General features: G+C 45.6%; 1 protein-coding gene across 1 annotated transcript in view; it reads right to left on the reverse strand.

Moving 5' to 3' along the window:
- Nucleotides 1-6468: 6468 nt before the first annotated feature.
- LOC137376053 (arylsulfatase I-like) overlaps nt 6469-15210 on the reverse strand; it is a 39553-nt gene continuing 30811 nt past the window's right edge. Inside the window, exon 2 of the mRNA XM_068044037.1 lies at nt 6469-10578. Coding sequence (XP_067900138.1) covers nt 9183-10578 — 1396 coding nt within the window. The 3' untranslated portion in view covers nt 6469-9182. The remainder of the gene's footprint in view (nt 10579-15210) is intronic.

A 15210-nucleotide genomic window follows, 5' to 3' on the forward strand; every position in this document is an offset into this window, starting at 1 on the left:
TGGGATTTTCCTTTATCTTGTTTGCCACTGTTTTTTCATGTCCCCTCTTCGCTCTCCTAATTACTTTTTTAAGTACCCCCCTACACTTTCTATACTCCCCTAGGGCCTCTGCTGTTTTCAGTGCTCTGAATCTGCCATAAGCCTCCTTTTTTTTCCTTATCCAATCCTCTATATCCCTTGACAACCAGGGTTCACTGGACTGGTTGGTGCTACCCTTCACCTTGACGGGAACATGTTGGCTCTGAACTCACTATTTCCTCTCTGAATGACTCCCACTGGTCTGATGTAGACTTTCCTACAAGTAGCTGCTCCCAGTCTACTTTGGCCAGATCCTGTTTTATCAAATTGAAATTGGCCTTCTCCCAATTCAGTACCTTTATTTCCAGAAGAATAGTCGAAATCCTGCCAGAATGAACAGATAATCTACTCTAGCTGCCTGAGCATCTCCGATTTTAATCACTCCATCGCTGGCGGCAGTGCCTTCAGTTGTCTGGGTCCTAAGCTCTAGATTTCCCTCCTTAAATCTTTCTGCCTCTGTCTCCTCCTTTAAGATGCTTCTTAAACCCGACCTCTTTGACCAAGCTTTTGGTCAACTGTGCTAATCTCTCCTTTTATGGCTCAATGTCAAATTTTGATTTGTGTACTATCTTGTCAATATGCTCTTAGTATTGAATGAGAAAGTAGACTCTGGGTCAAAGTAACAGGAATTTATTTACAGGGGTCTTCTTACTAGGGTATTTACATGAACACTGAATAGCACGGGGTACAGACTCGTGACATCACATTCTGTGATGATGCTTAAGGTGCATATACATAATCTACCCAGCAACTTCTTTCTTTTGGGCCTCCTTATCTCGAGAGACAATGGATACGCGCCTGGAGGTGGTCAGTGGTTTGTGAAGCAGCGCCTGGAGTGGCTATAAAGGCCAATTCTAGAGTGACAGGCTCTTCCACAGGTGCTGCAGAGAAATTTGTTTGTCGGGGCTGTTGCACAGTTGGCGCTTCCCTTGCGCCTCTGTCTTTTTTCCTGCCAACTACTAAGTCTTTTCGACTCGCCACATTTTAGCCCTGTCTTTGTGGCTGCCCGCCAGCTCTGGCGAACGCTGGCAACTGATTCCCACGACTTGTGATCAATGTCACAGGATTTCATGTCGCGTTTGCAGACGTCTTTAAAGCGGAGACGTGGACGGCCGGTGGGTCTGATACCAGTGACGAGCTCGCTGTACAATGTGTCTTTGGGGATCCTGCCATCTTCCATGCGGCTCACATGGCCAAGCCATCTCAAGCGCCGCTGACTCAGTAGTGTGTACAAGCTGGGGATGTTGGCCGCCTCGAGGACTTCTGTGTTGGAGATGCAGTCCTGCCACCTGATGCCAGCAACAGCTTATGTACATTATACTACATCTCCCCCCATGTCTCTGACTTCATTCATCAGGTGTGGGGTTCTCACGACTCTACCATAGCTCATTCTTCTTTCACTTATTTAGGGTGTTGGGTCTTTCAGTTCTTCTTCCTCACTTTCCTGTGTGTGAGTGGAACTATTGGATGACTCATGTTCTCTGTCTTCACTGTTGTCTGGGCGATCTGCTCTTGGTTGTGTCACGGGTTCATCAGCTCTCTCTGGGAGTTGATTCTCTAGATGTTGCATTAATTCTTCTGGATGGTATCATCTCTTTGCTAGATGGAGGCAAACCATAAATGTCCCTTTCGCGTGAGAGAGGTCTTCTTGAGTCACTTCCTCTTCCCCCCCAATTCTTCACTTCACGCTGGCCATGAAGGAAGGTGCCTTTTAGGTGCTGGTACATTCCTCTTAAGGTAACACTGTTCCTTCTCCTGAAACCATTCACTGTGCCAACCTTTCTGGTCTTCCTCGAATCCTCCTAGGAGGACCACGGCTTCTTAGGGTTGGAGGTGGTCTATATCGTCTACTATTTTCAAATGCTGGTCCAATAGCTTGCTGTACTTTAATGGGTTTTCTATCCAAAGGCTTCCCATTCATATCCCAGGCTGCATCCCTTGCATCTCCTGGACTTTCAAAGGCAACAAAAGCACAATCCCTCGACTTATTTGTTTCACAATCTTTCATCAGCAGGACTTTGACTGTTCTTCCATATTTTCCAAACACTACTGCAACTGCCTTTTCATTTGTTTCAGTATTCAGCCCACCAATGAAGAGTTTTCTGGGACAATCTGCTTCCACCCTGGGTAACATCTGTCAGTCTAGGCAAGCTTGGTTCAGGCTTGGTTCCTAATAATATATAGGGTTCCTGGGATCATGTTGTTTCTGTGTGTTAAGGTTATCTTTCCCCCACAACCTTCAAATGAATCCCTCCTGGCCCATATAATTTTTTGTTTGTTTTCCTAAGCCTTTCCTCAGCCAAGGTGTTTGATCAGACAGGATAGAAACCGCTATTCCCATATCTAATTTAAAAGTAGTTTTATTTTCTCCGAGAATTTCCGCTTCTCAGCAATCTTCGTTTAGTCCCTGTACTTGTAGTAAAGGAGTATTAATTGTTTGATCCTCCTTTATTTCCTCTATCTTTTTCCCAGTTTTCAGTGTTGGTTTCCTGCTGTGACAGACCTGCTGAAGGTGCCCCTTGCTCAGAAACATTCAGCTTCCCGGGCTGGGCAATTTTCCCAATGGTGCTGCTCCCGGCCACACCTACTGCAATCTATAGGTGCTGCCTATAGATGTCTTTCCTGCCTCTCGGGCATCATTATTCTCTGCCTTCTGAATGGACTCGACTGATTCCAGAATTTGAGAGGCTGGACTCCCCCTGTCAAGTATTCAATTACTCCTTAGAGAGATACAGCACTGAAACAAGCCCTTCTGCCCATCGAGTCTGTGCTGACCATCAACCACCCATTTATACTAATCCTACATTAATCCCATATTCCCTACCACATCCCCTCCTACATTAATCCCATATTCCCTACCATTCTCCTACCACCTACCTACACTAGGGACAAGTTACAATGGACAATTTACCTATCAGCCTGCAAGTCTTTGGCGGTGAGAGGAAACCGGAGCACCCGGCAGAAACCCATGCGGTCACAGGGAGAACTTGCAAACTCCGCACAGGCAGGACCCAGAACTGAACCTAGGTCGCTGGAGCTGTGAGGCTGCCGTGCTAACCGCTGCACCACTGTGCCGCCCTACTCTTTCGTACTTCTGCCTGCCTGCTCAATAAAATGACTTTTTTCAAAGACAACTCTTTTTTCATCTGAAGCTGGTCTGACAGAGCTTCGTCGATAACCCCGACTACTATTCTGTCCCGAATCAGTTCCTTTCGCAGACTCCCATAGTCACAATCCTCCACTACTTTATACAGATTATTGATAAATGAATTGATACTTTCACTAACTTTCTGAGTGCACCTGTCGAACTTAGCTCGCTCCATGATTACATTTTTCCTGATCTGAAAGTAACCTTTAATCACCTTGTTGTATCTTTTTTGTCGACCTCCAGGGTAGTCAGAATGCTGTCTGCACTGTCTCCCATGGTGTAAAGTGAAACACTGACCTGTTCTTTGTCCGATTGTGCTGTTGAACCTGACACCGAAGGGTACCTGTCAAATCTTTGAATCCATCTCGCCCACATTGCAGCCTGCTTGGGCCCTGCCGTCCGCTCGCAGCTTTCTGGTAACTGTATCAATATTTCCACGTTCCTTCGAAGTCTTGAATCTCTTTCTCTTTCTGATGCTGGAAAAGTCGTTTTTACCACTGCCACCAGGTACTATTTTGTCAGTGTGCTACAAATCTTGCATGAGGAAAATAGACTCTGGGTCAAAGTAACAGGGGTTTATTTACAGGGGTCTTCTTATTAGGGTATCTACATGAAAACGGAGTAGCACGAGGTACAGACTTGTGACGCCACATCCTGTGATGATGCTTAAGATCTATACACATAATCTGCCCAGCAACAGCTTATGTTCATTATACTACAATTAGCACTTCTGTGAAGCACCCTGGGAGGTTTTATAGCTTTAAGATGCTACCTAAATACAAGTTGTTGTTGTAGTCTGGTTGTGCCCCAGCTGGAGACTTTGAAATTGATCTCCCACCGTGACCATTGTCCACAAAAAAATTGAGTCTTTTGTTAAAGGCTGATTTGTCCTTTATAAAAACAGCAAGTGCTGGAAACACTCAGCAGGTCAGGCAGCATCTGTGGAGAGAGAAACAGAGTTAATGGGCTGCATTTCAAGACTCCGGCGCTGAAATAGGTGATGGGCGTAAAAAAATGCGGGGACCACATCGCTGAGCCGCTGCGATTTCAAACGCGGAGGCTCATTAGCATTGCAGCGGCACCTGGCACCCCCCCCCCCCTCAATCACGTGGAGGGGACTGGCGAGCCATCACCGGCAATGGTGTCCGGCGCCAACGCCATGTTTAAAGGGCTTGCAGCCTGAAAAGAGGTTTTAAATTTTTAAAGGACCAGTTGCTTTAAAGGTTAAAAAATGAATGGACAAGTCTTCCCATGCATCCTCCTCCCCTGCCCCACATCATTCATGCCCTTTTCCCCCCAGAATACCTAGATTGAAATTTTGACATTTCCCCCCCACCTTTGTCCTTTACCCCTTCCCATCACCCCCCTGACCAGTCTCAGGCTTTCTAACCCCACCCCCCCACACAGAGAAAAAACCTCCTCCCCCCTCTGCACAGGTGTCGCGCCACATTTCCCCGAACAGGGATTCGAAGGCGCGGTATTGACGATCGTCTGAATGAAGATTGCATTCTTCATGGCCTGCATGGTAAGTATCAGTGAATATATTTTAATGCAGGTCCCGTCGCCGAGCGGTGGGGCGGCTGTCATGAGGCCTTGTCGTTGCCGCCGAGATCGGTACGGGGCCTGCCGCCTTCGGGGTTGGTGGCAGGCCTCCTCCGTACCCGTCTTTATTGCAACCCCCCCCCCCCCCACCGCTGGGAATGGGACTTTAAAATCCAGCCCAACGTTTCAGGTCAATGACCTTCCATTAAAACTGGAAAAAGTTAGAGATGTAACAAGTACAGAGGCAGGGAAAATGGGGAGGGTGGACGAACAAAAGAGAAGGCCTATGATAGGGCGGAAGGCAGGAGAGATTAAATGATAAAAAGGGATGGTGCAAAAAGAAGATGGAAATGGGACAAGTAAAGAAACAAAGAATGTGTCAAAAGAAAGCATAAATTACAGCAGCAGAATTATCACCAACAGCTGCTGACTGGGAAAATGGGAGGGTTGGTTATGATCTGAAATTGTTGAAGGTAATGTCGACGCCTGAAGGATTCAAAGATGAGGCGCTGAGGTTAATCTTTACTTTCATTTCTGTGTGAGATTTTTAAGATTAAAGTGAGTTGTCTGAATAAAGAACATGAGAGAGGGAGAGACAGCGAGAGGAAGGGAGAGAGGGAGAGATGGAGGGGGGAAGAGAGAGAGAGAGAGAGAAACAGAGTGCAGGAGATGTGAACTCATTAAGTCGGAGTCTGTGTCTCTTGCCTCCGATCGACCTCTATGTGTTTCACTGTGACAAAGTGTTCTCGCTGTGCTAACTTCTCACTTACAAATGACCAATGTTAATAGTTCAACAGAACCTTTTGTTGATGATTAGAGCCATTATTGAACACTAAAACTGCTTAATCAGCCACATTGCTCACCGATTATTTTAATTCTCTGCCCACTCCAACTCTGACCTCACTATCCGTGGCCTTCTGCACTGTTCCATGTAAGCTTGGGGAACAACACCTCATCTTTCAAGCACTTTACAGCCTGCTGGACTCCACACTGAGTTCAACAATTTCAGATCATAACCTCTGCCCCGTATTTTCTCTGACAGCAGCTGTTGATAATGATTCTGCTATTTCTTATTCACACCTCCGTGAGCCACATCTTTCGTTTCTTTACTCATCGCATTTCTGCTCTCTTTGGTCTTGCACCATGAAAACTTTTCTCATTTAATCTCTCCTGCCTTTCATCCTATCATAACCCTTCTCTTTTGTTCTTCCTCCCTTCCCAGCCTTTGTACTTGCTCAAAACCTACTACATTTCGAACTTTTCCCCATTCTGATGGTCACTGACCTGAAACGTTAACTCTGTTTCTCACTCTACAGATGCTGTCTGACCTGCTCAGTATTTCTAGCATTTTCTGTTTTTGTTTCAGATTTCCAGTATATGCAGAATTTCGCTTTTATATTCGTATGTCACTCTGGCTAGTTTGCATTAACTGCAAGCACATCTCATTTCAGCACTGGAAGGGTTAGAGACAGATTCTGAGAGACCCATTATGTGTCTTAACCTCACTGCGATTGATAGCACTATTTCATTGTGAAAGATACCATTTGATGTCCTTTTTGATCCTCTGGAGAAAGAGGTTGATTGGCAGGGTTATGCAGAGTAATTTATAATTGGCAAGTTTTGTGCAGTCCAACAGCTGTTCCGGCTGAGATATGTGTGTGTTATGGCTCCATGAGGGTTTCACGTTCATCTATTACAGATGCCAATTCAAATTCAGCTTTATTAGGACAGTTCGTGAGGCATTGAGTCTTCCATTTAGTAATATAGATACATTAGGAGCAGGAGTAGGCCATTCAGCACTCAGGCTCGACCAGTTAGTTAACATGCACCTCGACCCAATTTTCCCACCTTTGCTCCATATTCCTTGACCCTTACCCAACAAAATCTCAAGTCTTAAAAGCACTAATTGACCCCCACTGACCACAGCCTTTTGGTTTTTATTACCTAAGGAGTCATAAATTTGAAAAGTTGTAAGGTAGTGGAATCTGCTACCAGTGGAATTTTAATAAATCTGATGGGCAGATTATAACATAAGGTAGATGGTCCAATTGAGTGTTTGCTTCCTCTGTCATCGGTAGAACCAAGATGATACAAGGGGATTTTTTTTCTTTCATGGATGTGGGCATCAATGGCAAACCCAGCATTTGTTGTCCATCCCTAATTGCCCTTGAACTGAGTGGCTTGCTTGGCCATTTCAGAGGACAGTTAAGAGTCAACCACATTGCTGTGGGTCTGGAGTCACATGTAGGCCAGACCAGGTAAGGACAGCAGATTTCCTTCTCTAAAAGACCTTAGTGAACCAGATGGGTTTTTACAACAATCGATGATCGTTTCCTGGCCATCATTAGTAAGACTAGCTTTCAATTCCAGATTTCTGTTAATTAATTGAATTTAAATTCCATCAGCTGCCCTGGTGGGATTTGAACCCTTGTCCCCAGGACATTTGCCTAGACCTCAGGATTACCAGTCCGGTAACATCACCCACTACACCACTGTCTCCCCCAAAATGGACTGTGCCATTTCCAGTCAGAAAATAAAGGGCATCCTATTTAACCCGGGGCATTGATATATTACCAGAAGTAGTTGTCATAAGGTCACACTTCTGTACGTTGAGAATGAGAGGTATTCTTGGCGTTGAGCGTGACAGAAATATCTGCAGCAACAAAAAAATTTCTAACTTTTTTTAAAAACAATTATTCTCAGAGGATGCAGACATCACTGGCAAGACAGGCATTTATTGCCCATCCTTAGTTGTCCTGAGAAGGTGATGGTGGGCCTTCTTAAACTACAAGCGATTCGGTACAAACTGAGTGGCTTCTTGCTTCGCTACAGAGCAAATCATGTTGGTGTGCGCCTTCCTGAATGATGGAGCTCCGGTCATGGTGTTGGGCAACCACTTCCAGTGTGTTGATCCAGAAATGATGAAGGAACAGCTGGTATATCTCCAGGAATGGTGTGTGTAACCTTGATGGGGAGACAGTGGTGCAGTGGTAATGTTAATGAACTAGTAATCCAAAGGTCCAGGCTAATGTCCTGTGAACATAGGTTCAAATCCCACCATGACAGCTGGTGGAATTTAAATACAATTAATTAATGTAAAAAAACCTTTAATTGATAGCTGGTCTCAGTAATGGTACCTTGAAACTGACATCAATTGTTGTAAAAACCCATCTGTTTCACTGATGTCCTTTAGGGGAAGGAAATCTGCCATCCTTAGCTGGTCTGGCCTACGTGTAACTCCAGACCCACAGCAATGTGGTTGACTCTTATTTGCCCTCTGAAATGGCCTAGCAAGTCACAAAGTTGTGAAGGGCAATAGGGATGGGCAACAAATGCTGGCCTTGCCATTGACATCCACATCCCCTGGTAGAATTTTTTTTAAAAGGTGATGGTGTTCCCATGCACATGTTGCTCTTGTCTTTGTGCTGGTAGAACATAGAGCAGGGTGAGACCATTCAGCCCTTCAAGCCTGTTCTGTTATTCAGTGGGATCATTGCTGATCTGTGATCTGACTGAAAATACCTGCCTTTGCTCCATATCCCTTAATAAACCTTTGGTTAACAAAAATCCATCAATCCCAGATTTAACTTTAACAACTGATCCAGCATCAATTGTTATTTGTGAAAGAGAGCTCCAAACTCTGCAAGCGGAATTAATTCCTAACTTCATTCCTGAAAGATTTGGCTCTAATTTTTAAACTATGTCTCCTAGTCCTAGACTCCCCAACCAGTGGAAATAGTTAGTCTCCATTTCCTATCTGTTTCCCTTAATATCTTGGAAACTTCAATATTTCACCCCTTAACCTTCTGATTTCCAGGGAATATAACACTAGTTTGTGTAACCTCACCTCATTATTTAACCCTTGGAGTCTAGATACCATTCTGGTAAATCTATGCTGCACTCCCTCTAAGGCCAATATATCCTTCTTAAGGTGTGGTTCACACAACTGAACACAGTACTCCACGTGTGGTCTAACCAGGGCTTTGTATAACTGTAGCATAACTCGTACCTTTTGTGTTATTGTCCTCTAGATATAAAGGCCATCTTTCTGTACCTGTTCATGACATTTCAATGACCGATGTACACGAACTCTTAACTTTAACATGAACCATTTAGAAGGTACTCTGATCTATCCTTTTTAGGTTCAAAGTAGATGAACTCACACTTGCTGACAGAGTCATTTACGGCACAGAAGGAGGCCGTTCAGCCCATCGGGTCTATGCCGGCTCTCCGTGGAGCTATTCAGTACGTTCCATTCCCCCGCTTAATCCCCATAGCCCTGCAAGCCTATTGTTTTGGATACCTCCCAAAACAGTGAGTTAAATGTCTATCTTACACACACAAGTATACACAGTCAGTAACTCATGCAGTTGAGTCAATGAGTAACCTGTTTTCTGTTATCTCTCCTCTTTCACTATATCCTGTTGGACATTATCCTTGTGTTCAGTTTCTTAAAGAACGATTTCAGCTTGCAGATCTTGCAAGACTTTTTCTTGCTCTTGTGTTTTACCGTCCCCTTCTCCTGCTGGACCTCATCATCCTCACTCGCCCAGGGTCCCCAGGCCCCCCCGTTGAGTTCCGGGTTAGCTCGGGGGTCTTCGGCTGGGTATCGCACGGGAATGGAGGTGCTGTCGTAATACGCCAACCTGGCTAGCAGCCGCTTGACCACTCTGGGGTGCTTGTTGGAGATCTCCTCGCGCTCGTAAGGGTCTGCTGTGATGTTGAACAGCCACACTGACTTCTGGTGGCCCACCCGCTGCCTCTCGAGGTTCCACCAGCTGCCCGGGAGGTTGGGCAGCGTCTGCGGTGGGATCCAGTCACTGTACCCTGGGTCCCCGGTCAGTAGTTTCCAATCCCCCACCCTAACGGCAGCTTGGATGGCAGTGTTCCAGAGGTTATGCCCTTCCTCCCAAGAACCAAACTTGGCACGGCTGTGCAAGGGGTCAATGTTGTGTAGGATCTCGGTCCGTGGGGACTTCTTGCCTTCACTGATAGTTGACCACAGATTGTACCCGTCAAGCGGGGGCATCTCCGTGATGTTACCTTGTGCTAGTGAGACCAAGGTGGGGTACCAGTCGGTGATGTGTACCAGCGATTTGCTCACCCTCCTCTTCTTCTTGATCAAAGGGCTGTGGACAAACCCAAGACCTCTGATACCACCTTCCCAATAGGTGCCTTTACGGCCTCGGAGAGGCCAGTTGCTACCCCCCGTGAATGGCTGTCCCCCATTATCGGTCGAGAAGATTAGGATGCTGTTTTTGTAATAGCCGTACTTCTTGAGGGCCAAGGTGATGTTCTTGATGGCTTCATCCATGCAGGTGACCATCGCTGCATACTTCCTCCGAGCCACATTTGCGAAGGACCTGTACTGATAGATGTATTCCTTCGGGGACTGCAGAGGAGTGTGAACTGCCTGGAAAGCCACATAGATGAACACAGGCTCCTTGGGGCTGTGCGAGGCCAGGATCTTGGTCACTTTCTGGGCGTAGAGGGAGGTGGAGTATTTCCCACTGTACTCCCAAGCCACGTTCTCTCCATCATGGAGATCAAAGCCGCAGACCCCCGGGCCGTCGCAGTTGTCATAGGTGTAGTAGTCTGTGCTGCCCGTCAGCGTACCAAAGAATGTGTCGAAGCCTCGCCTAGTGGGCAGACACTCCTTCTTGTAGAACCCCAGGTGCCATTTTCCAATCATGTGTGTGGCGTACCCGGCTTCCTGCAACTTCTGGGGCAGGGTCACCTGATCAAGCGGCAAGCAGTTGGGTTGCCTTGGCCGAATAATTGAGTGTTGGAGACCCGTATGGATCTGGTACCTGGAGAAAAGCCAGAGATAATCCATTACTAAGCCAAGAACAAAGGAATGATTTCATACAGTGCCTCGACACAACACAGAACATGCAACAAATGATGGCATTTATAGAGTGATGCAATGCAGCAGAAGGCCATTCAGTACATCGTGCCTGTGCTATCCAATTAGTCCCACTCTCCTGCTCTTTCTCCGTGGCCCTGTAATTTTTTTCCCTTCAAGTATTTAACAAATTCCCTTTTGAAAGCCACTATTGAATCTGCGTCCACCCTATCAGGCAGTGCATTCCAGATCATAACCACTCGTTGTTTGAACAACTTCTTGCTCATGTTGCCTGTGGCTCTTTAGCCAATCGTCCTAAACCTGTGTTCTCTGGTTGCCGACCTCTCTGCCACATGAAACGGTTTCTGCAGTAACAGTTGTGATAGAGACATTTCGGACATTTCAACACCATCCAGAACAGATCAGTTCACCTGATTGATAGCCCATTCACTGGTTTACACACCAGCTCCCTCCACCACCGGCAAACTGTGGCTGCAGTATTTCCCATCTTCAAGGTACACTGCAGTCACTCGCCAAGGCTCCTTTCAAACCCGCAATCTCTACCACCTAGAAGGACAAGGGCAGCAGACGCATGCAAAAACCACCACCTGCAAGTTCCCCTGCAAGCCACTCACCATCCTGACTTAGAACTATATCACCGTTCCTTCAGTGTCGCTGGAAATCCTGGAACTCCCTCCCTAACAGCACTGTGGGTGTATCTACCCCACATGGACTGCAGCGGTTCAAGAAGGCAGCTCACCACAACCTGCTCAAGGGCAATTAGGGGTGGGCAATAAATACTGGTATTAGAAACATACAACACAATGGAAGCCATTTGACCCATCATACCTGTGCTGCCCTTTTGAAAGAGCAGACATCTTTAGTCCCCACCCCCGCTGTTTGTCCGTAATCCTGTAAGTTCCTCATCCTCAATACCTGCCCGGCTCCCTTTTCAAATTATTTATGGAATCATCTTCCATCACCTTTTCCAGTTGAGCATTCCAGCTCCTGACAACTCGACGAGTGATAATATTTCTCTTCATCTCCACTCTAGATCTTTTACCAATGATTTTGAACCTCTGGTTCATCAAAGGGAATAGTTTTTCTTGATCTGTTCTATCACAGTCTCTCCTCACTTCAAAACCTCTACTCTCCGTTCCGCACCCTTCTAACTTCCGATTCTAATCTCCTGAGCATCTTGCCCATCAACCATCCAACCTTTGGTGGCTGCGCTTATAACCCCCTTGACCCTTCTGAGTGGAATTCTTATCCTTTTTCCCAATCTTGTAATGCAGGTATCACTGACAAGGCTCGCATTTATTGCAAAACCTCAACTGCTCTGCAAAGATAGTGGGCTGTCTTCTTGAACCACTGGTAGTGTGTTTGATGCAACTAGGTGTCTTAGAATCAACCACATCGGTGTGGGACTGGAGTCACATATAGGCCCAGACCAGTTAAGGACAGCAGGTTTCCTTCCCTAAGGGGACATTTGTGAACCAGTTAGGTTTTTAACGACAATTTCACGGTCACTTTTACTGATCCAAGCTTTTGTTTCCAGATTTTCCAGCACAGACACAATGGGTCGAATGGCCTCCTCCTGTGGTGTAACCATTCTACGATTCTATGATTTTGAACAACTGAATTTAAATACTCAAACACGTGGTGGGATTTGAACCCACATTCTCTGCAATACTAAACCACTACCCCACTGTACCTTTGTGTGCACGCATCCATAATGCAATATCTTGAGGTCAAGGCAAAGGTACACCCTTTATTCACAGGTATTGATTGTTAAGAATATATCATTGCCAGTAGCTCTATTCAGCAGGAATAACATTACCTGCAAGAAATTCAACTGAATCCAGGCCAGTCAGAAAACAGAAATTAATAACTCCTCAGGTCCTAGTATCATTATTGAGGTCTCTCAGGTCAGTTTCCAACAGATATGAGTCAGGAACGGAATGGTTTAATCAATATTCACAACTTGTACATCAATGTGCTAAAAATGTCAGCGATTAAGTTGGTAAAACAGAGGATTATTTTTAAATAAATTGTCCATTGTTCTTATAAACTTGAAAAGGGAAAATTTAAGGGCAGTGGGAAAAGAGCAGGGGGATTGGAATCGGCATATGCACAATGCCAAATGGCCTTCTTCATACAGGAGAATCACACACTGCTTTCCAATAAAACCCAGGTTTTTCAAGAGTTCACTGAGCAGAGTTTTGGGACATGTGAAGCTCATCAATGGCACTATATGAATGCAAGTCTCCAGAGACTTGAGCACAAAAGTCTGGCTGACCTTCCCAGTGTAGTACTGAGGGAGCATGTGCAGCACTGTTGTTGGTGCCGTCTTTCAGATGAGACTTAAAAACAAGGCTCTGTCTGCCCTCTCAGGTGGATGTAAAAGATCGTATGGCCACTATTTGAAGACCAGCAGGAGAGTTATCCCTGGTGCCCTCGCCAATATTTATTTCTCAACCAACATCACAAAAAAGCCCCCGCATTATCTGGTCATTTAACTTATTTCTGTTTGTGGGATCTTGCTGTGCACAAATTGGTTGCCGCATTTCCCTACATTACAACTGTGACTAAACTTCAAAAGTACTTCATTGACTCGAAAGTGCTTTGGGATGTCCTGAGGTGGTGAAAGGTCATGTAAAAATAGAAATCTTGATTTTTCTTTCAAGATCTCACTCAGTGGGAGCTTTGCTCTGATCAAGAACGTTCTTCACTTTTGCAGATTCCGTTGCTTTTCCCCTCATAGAGTCATAGAGTTATACAGTACAGAAACAGGCCCTTCGGCCCATCGTGTCCATGCTGGCCATCAAGCACCTAGCTATTCTAATCCCATTTTCCAACACTTGGCCCGTAGCCTTGTATGCTATGGCACTTCAAGTGCTCATTTAAATACTTCTTAAGTGTTGTGAGGGTTCCTGCCTCTACCACCCCTTCAGGCAGTACGTTCCAGATTCCAACCACCCTCTGGGTGAAAAAATCTATCCTCAAATCCGCTCTAAACCTCCTGCCCCTTACCTTAAATCTATGCCCCCTGGTTATTGACCCCTCCGCTAAGGGAAAAAGTCTCTTCCTATCTACCCTATCAATGCCCCTCATAATTTTGTATACCTCAATCAGGTCCCCCTCAGCCTTCTCTGCTCTAAGGAAAACAACCCTAGCCTATCCAGTCTCTCTTCATAGCTGAAATACTCCAGCTCAGGCAACATCCTGGTGAATCTCCTCTGCACCCTCTCCAGTGCAATCACATCCTTCCAATAGTGTGGTGATCAGAACTGTACACAGTACTCCAGCTGTGGCCTAACTAGCATTTTATCCAGCTCCATCATAACCTTCCTGCTCTTATATTCTATGACTCGGCTACTAAAGGCAAGTATCCCATATGCCTTCCTAGCCACCTTATCTAATGTGCTGCTGCCGTCAATGGTCTATGGACAAGTACACCAAGGTCCCGCTGACCCTCTGTACCTCCTAGGGTCTTACCATCCATTGTATATTCCCTTACCTTGTTAGTCCTCCCAAAATGCATCACCTCGCACTTCTCAGGATTAAATTCCATTTGCCACTGCTCTGCCCATCTTACCAGCCCATTTATATCGTCCTGTAATCTAAGATTTTCCTCCTCACTATTTATGACACCGCCATTTCTCGTGTCATCTGCAAACTTACTGATCATACCTCCTATATTCACGTCTAAATCATTAATGTACACTACAAACAGCAAGGGTCCCAGCACTGACCCCTGCGGTACACCACTGGTCACAGGCTTCCAATCGCAAAAACAACCCTCGACTATCACCCTCTGCCTGCTGCCACGAAGCCAATTTTGGATCCAATTTGCCAAATTGCCCTGGATCCCATGGGCTCTTACCTTCTTAACCAATCTCCCATGCGGGACCTTATCAAAAGCCTTACTGAAGTCCATGTAGACTACATCAACTGCTTTACCCTCCTCTACACATCTAGTCACCTCCTCGAAAAATTCAATCAAGTTTGTTAGACACGATCTCCCCCTGACAAAGTCATACTGACTATCCCTGATTAATCCCTGTCTCCCCAAGTGGAGATTAATCCTGTCCCTCAGAATCTTTTTCAATAGTTTCCCTACCATTGATGTTAGATTCACCAGCCTGTAATTACCTGGTTTATCCCTGCTACCCTTCTTGAATAATGGTACCACATTCACTGTCCTCCAATCCTCTGGCACCTCTCCTGTGGCCAGGGAAGATTTGAAAATTTGCGTCAGAGCCCCTGCTATCTGCTCCCTTGCCTCACATAACAGCCTGACATACATCACAACAAGTTCATTTTGACAGGGCAGAATGTCGGGAGATTTTCAAGTCCTGAAGCATATGAAAAATTTTATTGATTCCAATTTTAATGAACGGTTGACATTGAAAAGGTCGGTGATTTGAACAAGCAGGAATTTTCATGGGTGTTATTCAAAAAAATGGTACCTCCCCTTCCTTAGATATTTAGATCAGCATCTGAATGGGAACAGAAAACTTTAGATGATAGATGTATAGGCTGAAATGATATAAAAATTAGAGCCAGGCCTTTTCAGGAGTGAAATTAGGAAACA

Source organism: Heterodontus francisci, chromosome 12, assembly GCF_036365525.1.
Source record: "Heterodontus francisci isolate sHetFra1 chromosome 12, sHetFra1.hap1, whole genome shotgun sequence".
NCBI classification, from domain to species: domain Eukaryota; kingdom Metazoa; phylum Chordata; class Chondrichthyes; order Heterodontiformes; family Heterodontidae; genus Heterodontus; species Heterodontus francisci.